Genomic DNA, 9571 nt, shown 5'->3' with positions numbered 1-9571 from the left:
AGGAAAGGAAAGGAAAGGAAAGGAAAGGAAAGGAAAATAAGAGTAAAGAAAAATTTCCGAATCTCTGCCATCAGGAGAATTCCTCTGGATCTCCAAAGCCCACCAGAGCTACTGTGCCCATACTGAACACTGCCCCACCCTGTGGTTCACTTCCAACACACAGCTATATTAGTTATCCCTTGAATTTATAGCTGGTACTTCCCAGATAAATCTTATATCCCAACTAAATCCTCACAATTATATTTAAAACTCTCTATATTCATGATGCCTATATTGCTTCAGTTTTAGAATCAATAACACTTCATTAATAGTGATTGCTTACACCATACTTTCTTTTAAGGCATTCTGAGATTCCTTAATCATACTACCTTGTTGGCCTGCCTTATTACTGCTCTAGGCTGAAGAATGTAATAGGCAAATAGGCCAAGCAGTCCTGTGAAATAAGCAGTCCTGTGAAATTTAAACTCTTTTGACTGTAGCTTAACTGAGTATCCTGAATCCTTATCTAGAATTTAAGCTGGTCCATGATAAAACATCAAAGGACCTTGTTAATGAAGGCCACTTGCAGACATGCTGGAATAGCATCTCATGGAAAGTCAGTAACCGGTGAATGGGCTTTATTTGTAGGGATGGCAGTGCCCAAACCAAAAATCAAACAACAACAAAAACCACAATCCAGTTGCCTTCCTATCAGGATGTTGTAAGCCATTCACTGTTTCAAAACAATCTTCTCTTTAAAATGATAGGTTGTTCCAGGCTGTGGTGGCGCATGCTTTTAATCCCAGCACTTGAGAGGCAGAGGCAGATGGATTTCTGAGTTCAGCCTGGTCTACAAAGTGAGTTCCAGGACAGCTAGGGTTATACAGGGAAATCCTGTCTCAAGAAAAAAAAAAAAGTTAGGTTGTAAGCCAATGCTAGACAAGGCATGTATGTTGCACAGCTACCAAGGAAGGTGATGGCTCCTGTTTATGGGCCCAGGTTGATACACTAGCAAATCCTCCCTACAAGTTTTCATCTTTCCCTGGATGTGCCATTGTGATATACAAGATATACAAGAAATGCTTACATCTGTATTAGTCTAAAGAATGTGAAGTTCAATCAGAATTTAGAAATTCCCTTTGTGTTACTTGTATACAAATAATTGTACTCTCCTGCACACAACAAGTATGTGGAGGAGGGTAATACATTCTCTCATTATCTCATTCCCTGATTTCTGCTGTGGCTCCCTCAACTCTGTCTCTCCTGGCTACAGGCAATTAACATAATCCTCAGTGTCTTGGTGTCTTAGATGAGCCCAAATGCTAATTATTGTTTTGACAATCTACCCCCTACTGGCGTTTCTTTTAGACCTTCTTCTGGGATTATTCCATTTTCTGTTGCTGCCACAAAATACCTCGTGCTGGATACTTTATAAAGAATCAGGACATATGGAGCACACCCTTTAGAGGTTCAAACACTTGGTGTCAGCTTCTGTAGGCCCTCTAGAGATGGTCTTCAAGCTCTATCACAGAATGTGAGATGACATCATGATGTGAATACACATAAGAGTCAGAGATAATTGGATGAGCTAGGAAGCCAGAGAGATTCAAGGCCAGGTTTGTTTTTGTTGTAAGGACATGTTGTGGTGCAAATTAGGCAAGGTTCCTTGAGAGTTTGTGTTACTCTCTTCTGAGAGTGGTGTTCACTGTGACCTGTTCCGTACTGGGTTCCACCTTTAAAGTTCTTACCACTTCAGATGGAGAACCAAGCTTCCATCTCAGGGATGCCAAACCATACTGAACTCAGAGGTGATGTAATGGATATTACCCAGGTTTTATGGGAAAACAGACTGCCTAGCCCAGCATATTCAGCAGAACTTGCAGCAATGGTTCAATTTTTTTAATTTATTATTATTTTCTTTATTTACATTTCAAATGCTATCCCGAAAGTTCCCTATACCCCCCCCCCCCCCGCCTCTGCTCCCTTACCCACCCACTCCCACTACTTGACCCTGGCCTTCCCCTGTGCTGGGTCATATAAAGTTTATAAGACCAAGGGGCCTCTCTTCCCAATGATGGTCGATTAGGCCATCTTCTGCTACATATGCAGCTAGAGACATGAGCTCAGGGGGTACTGGTTAGTTCATATTGTTCATATAGCTGACTGTGAGCATCCACTTCTGTGTTTGCCAGGTTCTGGCATAGCCTCACAAGAGGCCGCTATATCAGGGTCCCTTCAGCAGAATCTTGCTGGCACGTGCAATAGTATCTTGTACATCACTCTCCAGTACATTAACTGCTGGGTATGTATGGTGGTTTGTACGCTTGAAATGTAGCAAGTGTGATTTTAAAAACTACATTTTTAAATTCTGTTTAATTTTAGGATAGTTTACATCGCCATATGTTCTTCGTGGCTCGCACATGGACTAACAAAGCAATTGCCAAATATTTCATAGCATCAGAAAGGTGCTGAAGCAAATGGACTCACCATTCAGAACGCTTCCTTTCCCTCCTGAGTCAGGCTGATACTTAGAAGTGATGCAATACTGCTTTGGTAGATAGTAAAATTATCAAGAAAGCAGGAAAGAATCTTAGACATCTACCTAAGTCGTTTATATTTAACAGTAAACTAATCTTGACTCTATACCAAATTACAAATCTGATTTACAGAGGTATTTTTTCTACACCTTTCATGAGAATTCTAGGTAGACACTGGGTCACTTTTATTACACGTGAAAGGGGAAACTGTAGCATATCAATTAAAATAAGTCCACAAAATACGTAATGTTCATGTACATGGTCTTAGACAGTAAAACAACTATACAATGAAGAAAATTAAAAATCAACGAAGCGAAGTTCACAGAGATGGTAAGTAATAGAATCAGTGCTTGAAACCAGGTAGGATTCACCATGCTCCTGTCACAAAATGTCTCCCATATGCCCTTTTGGAGTATTGTGCTTATTATATAGATGTCACTGGGAAATAGGGCAGAGGTCAGGAATGTGTTCCCTAGTCCCGATTGCCTGGTTTTAGAAGTCTGCATTTATTACTTACTGTCTGAATAAACGTGAGTGCATTATCCCATATTTCCACAGCTCATTTTAATAGGGATAAAGCATCTACCTGATATTTAACCCTCGTATGAGGGTTAAATAAATGAGCAATTCCTGGTACATTTGGAACCATATAAATCTAGCATTATCGTAATTTTTTAACTTTAAGGATGCTGATGTGTAAGTTGGGATGCTGATTCGATACAAAGTTAATAGATGAAATAGAGATGTGCTTAGAATTTATTTATTTTTTATTATTTGTAGGCAAGACTAATAAGCACATTTGTTGAAGAGCAGCCCTGTTCAGTCAGTTTGGATTTCCCCCTAACTGAGATGACAAAGTCTCAGAGCCCTGGTGCCCTGCAGATTCCTCATAGCCTTGCTTTTCATGTCACTTTGAGAGATGGTGCCTTTGGTGCCTTTGATTGCTTGTGCACGCTGAAGAGTGACAAGCACCAACACAGCTGGAAAGAGCTGTAAGATTTGCTATTCTGTTTTTCCAGCTGGGAATTATTGCCATGGATACCAGCATCAGAGGGGACTGGGGGAGTGCTCTCTGCTTGCTTCCCGAGGCTCTGACATCTGTTTCTGGCAAGGGCAATCATGAGTCTGCTTCGTATCAAATGGGAAACTGATCCAATCTCACTTCCCCCACAGATGGCCTCTGCACAAGATGCCAGGTTTGGTCAAAAAGACTCTTCTGACCAGAACTTCGACTACATGTTCAAGTTGCTGATCATTGGCAATAGCAGCGTGGGCAAAACATCTTTCCTGTTCCGTTATGCCGATGATTCCTTTACATCTGCATTCGTCAGCACGGTTGGCATCGATTTCAAAGTAAAAACTGTATTCAAAAATGAGAAGAGAATCAAGCTTCAGATTTGGGTAAGTGACTTTGAACTGACATCATTCTTCACTCTAGGGTTGTTGGACGTACAAATCTGCAGGGGAAAAAAAAAATTCTACTTTGTCGGGTTTCCAGGGGTCCCTTGAGCTTTGATTTCTTAGCCTTTTTGCTAGAGAACATTGTGTTTCAGAGAGGGAGGTGATGCTTTTGAAGATGTGGGTACTGACATACTTATTGTCATATGATGCTGTTCAGCAGTCTTTAGAAGAGAAAAAATCCAAGCTCCTGTGTTTGGTGGTGGTGGTGGTGAGTGGGGTCACTCAATGAGAGTTTGGCTCTTCTTTGATCTGCATGATCTTGAGAAAGTCTGAATCCTTCTGTGGTTTGTTTTATAATATGTACTTAAGCAGATAATACATACATATCTGGTCTTTCAGGGCACAGGGTCAGCCTGACTTGGGGATTGCAAAAGGGAAGATTATAGAATATAGGGAAAGGAAGGGCTGCTTCTTAGGAAGTCCTCAACCTGACTTTGAGAGTAATCTTTTTATACTTAACAACCTTTGTGTTTCAGCTCTGAAAACCATGTTTGTATGCTCAAATAGCAGAAATCACAAGAAACAAAATGCATAAAAGAAGGCTCCTCACAAAATTCTGAAATCAGTTGTCTAGATTTCTGACCCTCCCGGTGCCTGAAGACCAAAGGGTTCTTAACTAAATTGTTAACATAAATTAAAAAAAAACAAAACTAGAGAGTAAGAAACAAGAAGAATATATGTGAGTAGCAGTCCCAAGTGATGAAGTATCTAAGATACTAGATTTCATCAAATTCTATATAGTAAATGTCTTATGAAGATTTCAGTGTTCCTAAGTTCATAGATGGAATGGAGTCAGTTTGGACCCCCTTGTGCCACTCAATTGATTGAAGCAATAGACAAGTATTTTCCAGGAGGTGTTGTCTGCCTCCTTTGGAGACAGACAACATCATTTGGTGTTGGTAGAGGGCAGATCTGCAGAGCTGATACCTCTTCTGTTAAATATAGAAAGTTAAAGAGAGGCAAATCCTGGACTGTGGCATTTGGACCTTTAAAAAACAGAACAGCCCATATTAAAATATTTATATAAACTGCATGAACTTTAACCATCTTAAAGGTCTTAGTGATAAAATTTAAAGAGGCGAAGATGTAGGAATATACATGAACAACTGTCTAACAGCAGATTATGACCATTTGACTTATGCAGAATCTGGAATCGTCTCGGTCTAACTAGAACTCATATAAAAGCTTGGTGTAGGTCAGTTCCAGGCTTATCATCTCGCCAAAGTCACTTTACGGCACAGTGTTTGTGTGTGGGTACTTGGTTAAGAACTTGCATTCGGCTGATGGCCACGCACCCTCAGTACATGCAGACAGAAAGATGGAGTCCATGGCTTCACATTCAGAGCCTGTTTCATTCTCTACCTTTTTAGCCTTGGGCACTCAAAGTCATAGGATAAGTTTCATATTCAAGTTTAAGAATGTTCCCTTGACTTCCAGGGGGCTTTGGTGGGTTGAAAAAAAACTAAGTTATTCTGGTAACCACACATCTCTTAACACCATATTAGCATACTTCCTGCTTATCAGAAAGAGCAGTCATTTTCCAGGCAGATACTCCCAACTTCCTTTCTCTTCTTTGTCCTCTAGAGATATTTAAAATCAATCCTTATAGACAGTATACTAGCATGGTATGTTACATTGCCCTTGTGGTCATTACTGGTTTCCTAAATCTAGGCTGCTGACATAACTATTTGTTGAGAGACATTATCTGTCCTTAGTACAAAGCTGATAGATCTCAAAAAATAAAAATGATTATTTTTATACTTACGTGGGTAATCTTCTTAAAATAGTGTTGCTTCTAGGCCAGAGCTAACTCACTGCCTGTTCTTGCTTTCTTCTTGTTTTCTCACTTTGGGATGACGCTGCCCCACATGGAGCTGGCGGAGCCCAGCTCAGGTTCTGTAGCCCCTTCTGCTCTCTCTAGCCTCCTCACGAGTCCCAATTTCTGTGACCTCTGTGTAGCCTCTGATGGCGTTCTTCTCACCCTTGTCCCGGATTCCAGAAGATGTATCACTGTGAAGCTGCTGTGTGTCCTTCCAGGCGACCCAACATCCTACTTCATTTCAGAACTCAACTCATTCTAGAGACCCCCACCCCCACCCCCAAAACCAGCCACCTCGAAGCTCTTAACCTTTCCTTCTCCTTATTCCTGACAGGAGTTTAATCTTCATTTATATTTTCACAATCAAAACATATTCTTGTTTGCCATGGGGAGCATACCTCTGAGGACTATGGCAGTAGGATCGTGAGTTCGAGGCCAGCTTGAACCACAAAGTAGCACTGTATGTCTCTTTAGAAGAAAAAAAAATCACAAAACACTATAACTCTCAAATCTCTCCAAGCCAACCAACTAACAAAAGCTCCACCCCGTTCTTGTTTGGCTATGCTGGGGGCTTTTGATCCATTTACAATTTTAAGATTGTGTAACTTCGTTTTACACGGATATAGCATCTGGTATACTGAGTAGGAAATATTCAGAAGTACTATAGAAAGATTTTGTGCTTTTGAATGTGCACTACAGTTAGATAATTTAAGACACATACAGAAATTAAGCATCTATAAGCAAACACTGCACGGGGTAAATATTTATAAATATCAGTTGTTGGGTGAGAATTGTCCGTGTCTTCTCCCTCTAGTCTCCTGGTGATCCCACTTCATGTTTATTATCTTTCCTGGGTGATCTGAAAATGGCATATGCTAAATAGCTACCTCAGGGTCACACAAGGGGAATACCTGAGGGGATTTTCAAGTTTGGTCTATCAGCTACTGTTGCCCTTGTTGAACCACCCTGCTGTGGTAGACTTTCGTGAAGATGACAGTGATAATCTTGGGCCACACATCCTGGTATACTGAAGACATTTGGAGAAAAGTTTGATTGTCATATTGGGTTGAGGTTTGGGATAGAAGTTATGATAAGGAGTAACACGGTCTATGCTTCGATGTACATATTCCTACGATAAGCTCAGGAATTCCTGTTCTGTGCTCTGAGTGCACTGGTAAATAGTGCATTATATATAGTTATTGCTGCGTAGCAACACTGATAATTTATTTGTGACTATATTTAACACTGATGAGTTGATATCGCTTGGTGGTTTAAAAACAATTTACTGCCCTTCACAGCCTATTTTTAGGCACTTATGTTAGTCTAATTAATTTACTAAGACATCAAAAAATATCATCTCACCATATTACATATTTCAAGCAAAAGAAGGGAAGGAGTTTCACAGTCTGGGAGCCATTGAGGATCAGTCCACTGCACTACATACACCCTTTACCAAGACAGGCTAAAAAAACTGTGGCCCTCTGAGGTACTGGAAAATACCCAGGGGTGTTCAGATAGTAGGGTGGTCAGCCAGAGCTGAAGACGGTATACATTGGACAAGGGCGCCAGCCAAGACCAAGTGAGGCTTCTCTTCAGTCAAATCCTATCAGTATTTACCTTCCAACAAAGATACCTCGTTAGGAAACAAGATCTAGAGAAGTTACACAATTATAGTCCATGCCAGAGCAGAACCTTGAGTCTGCATTTGGGACTTGGGCCAGTCTCATTTTTCTATGCTGATTTCACAGTCCACATAAGAGCCGCACTCCAATAACGCTGACTAACTTCATATCCGCTTCTCAGGGAAATGTACAAGACACAGACGAATCGAATGAGGCCAGATTTCAGGTAATATTCCCATGTCAGGAGGGTGGAGACTGCACGAGAAGAGGCAGAGGAAAGCCTTCTGCTCTTTCACTGGGCTGGTTTGCTGTCTCTTCCGTGGACTGTGTGAGATTTCCTCTCTCTACAAACTGCCTGCTGAATTGTCAACAGCTGACCATTTAAATAAAGCCTTTTTTATTTTAGTCTTTGAAGAGAAACATTGCCCACTATTCCTAGACATTTTATACCCCTTCTCTATGAATCTTACCACTTTGAATATACCCGAGAGACATGTTATCCTTCAGTTCCATTCACTTATACATTTTAGATATTAGCATAGTTAAAAATCCCTTTATTCTTAATCACATTGGCCTTTCTTATTGCAGTTTCATTTCATTATCCTTTTTGAGTTTCAAGTTTTAAAAAATTAATCCAACATTTCAGAGATGATAAATGTTTCAGTTGGCTCTCTTTCTTCTTAACATATGTGTAATGTTAATGTTATTCTACTGGAAATAAACTAGGGATGTATTTATGGTATTTTTGGTTTAGGATTGTAAAGGGCTATCTGGGGTGAAATATGGGAAAAGGGAAAGATAAAAAAGTATGTGTTATCCATACCCGAGAAAACCATAACTCGTGTTTATTTTCAGGGTCTAGAAATAAGGCAGAAACTCAGAGCGATGATTGGAAGATAAAGATTGCGGGGAGTTTGAAATTAGACATGGAGGCAGCCGCATTCTGACTGGGGGATCTTGTGAACAAAGTACAGCTCCATCTTACTGTGTCCAGTTGCAACTCCCATGTGACTCTAATGGAAGGCTAATTGCTCAGCTAGAGAATATGGTTCACACACAGGAAGGGGCAGGTTGGGAGACAGGGTTAATATTTCCTTTAAAACTGCTGCAAGCATCCATGACTTCCATTCTCCTTGGCACTCTTGGTGTTCCCAACTCTCATAAGGTTTTGTTTGCTTGTTTTGGTTGGTGGGAGTGTTTTGCTTTGTTTTCCTTGTTGGTTCGTTTGTTTGCGTTGGCTTGGTATTTGTTTGTCTCTTCTGTCTCCCTTGAGCCCTTTCCCTCTCCATATTGGTATTATGTTGAATGAGGAACATCTCTCATAGATATCTGGATGCTTGCATCCCAGCCGGTGGTAATATTTGGGGGAGATTCTGGAATGTTTAGAATGTAGGGACTTGGAGGAAGTGCTCAGGGTGGCCTTGAGAGGGGTGGGTTTCCTTCCGTTCCAGTTTATTCTGTCTGCTTTCTGCATTCAGTTGAAGATGTGTCCGTTCCCATGCTCCAGCTGCCTGCTGTCTCGACTCCCTGCCGTTATGGACTCCTCCCCCTGAAACCATAAGCCAAAAGAAAATCTTCCAGAAGCTGCTTTTTTATAATGGCGTTTTATCATGGCAGGAAAAAGCAAACTAGAATGCTGTTTATGATCTCTGGACTGCTGTGACGTATTGGCAAACATGTTCTGAGTGTTTGGATGTCAGGCTACCTTCCAGAGCTGGGGTCATTAAACACTGGCTCAGGAAACCTTGACGGAGACTTCCCTCCAGCCAGACCTCCTTGTTGACACCTGGTGCTCTTGCTTAGATCTAGTCTGTTTCCAGCGAGGTTGACATCGATGTTACTATTACAAAGGCACTGCTGTCCAGCAAGCAACAAAATGAATTGGGGTTCATACACGGCTTTATATACTAGTAACTGTTCTGGAATCTATTTTGGACATAGTGCAGACCCATTGAGAAAATGATGGTGGTCCTGATTCCGACTAGAGGTCAGGGAAAATGACATTTAAAAATGTGCTTTATTACTGTCCACAAGACAAAAAGGCCACCAACAGTTTGGGAAAGGATTTTTACCAATCCTAAATCTGATAGAGGACTAATATCCAATATATACAAAGAGCTCAAGAAACTGGACTCCAGAAACTCAAAAAACCC

General features: G+C 40.9%; 1 protein-coding gene across 3 annotated transcripts in view; it reads left to right on the top strand.

Moving 5' to 3' along the window:
- Positions 1-9571, top strand: part of Rab3c (RAB3C, member RAS oncogene family) — a 210941-nt gene that overhangs the window by 16977 nt on the left and 184393 nt on the right. For all 3 annotated transcript variants that reach the window (XM_021208512.2, XM_021208511.2, XM_021208513.1), the window contains exon 2: positions 3690-3917. In XM_021208512.2, the coding sequence (XP_021064171.1) occupies positions 3690-3917 (228 nt within the window). The remainder of the gene's footprint in view (positions 1-3689; positions 3918-9571) is intronic.

This window comes from Mus pahari, chromosome 11 (genome assembly GCF_900095145.1).
Source record: "Mus pahari chromosome 11, PAHARI_EIJ_v1.1, whole genome shotgun sequence".
NCBI classification, from domain to species: Eukaryota; Metazoa; Chordata; class Mammalia; order Rodentia; family Muridae; genus Mus; species Mus pahari.
The sequence above is the reverse complement of the archived record's forward strand: the minus strand, read 5'-3'. Positions and strand labels throughout refer to the sequence as shown.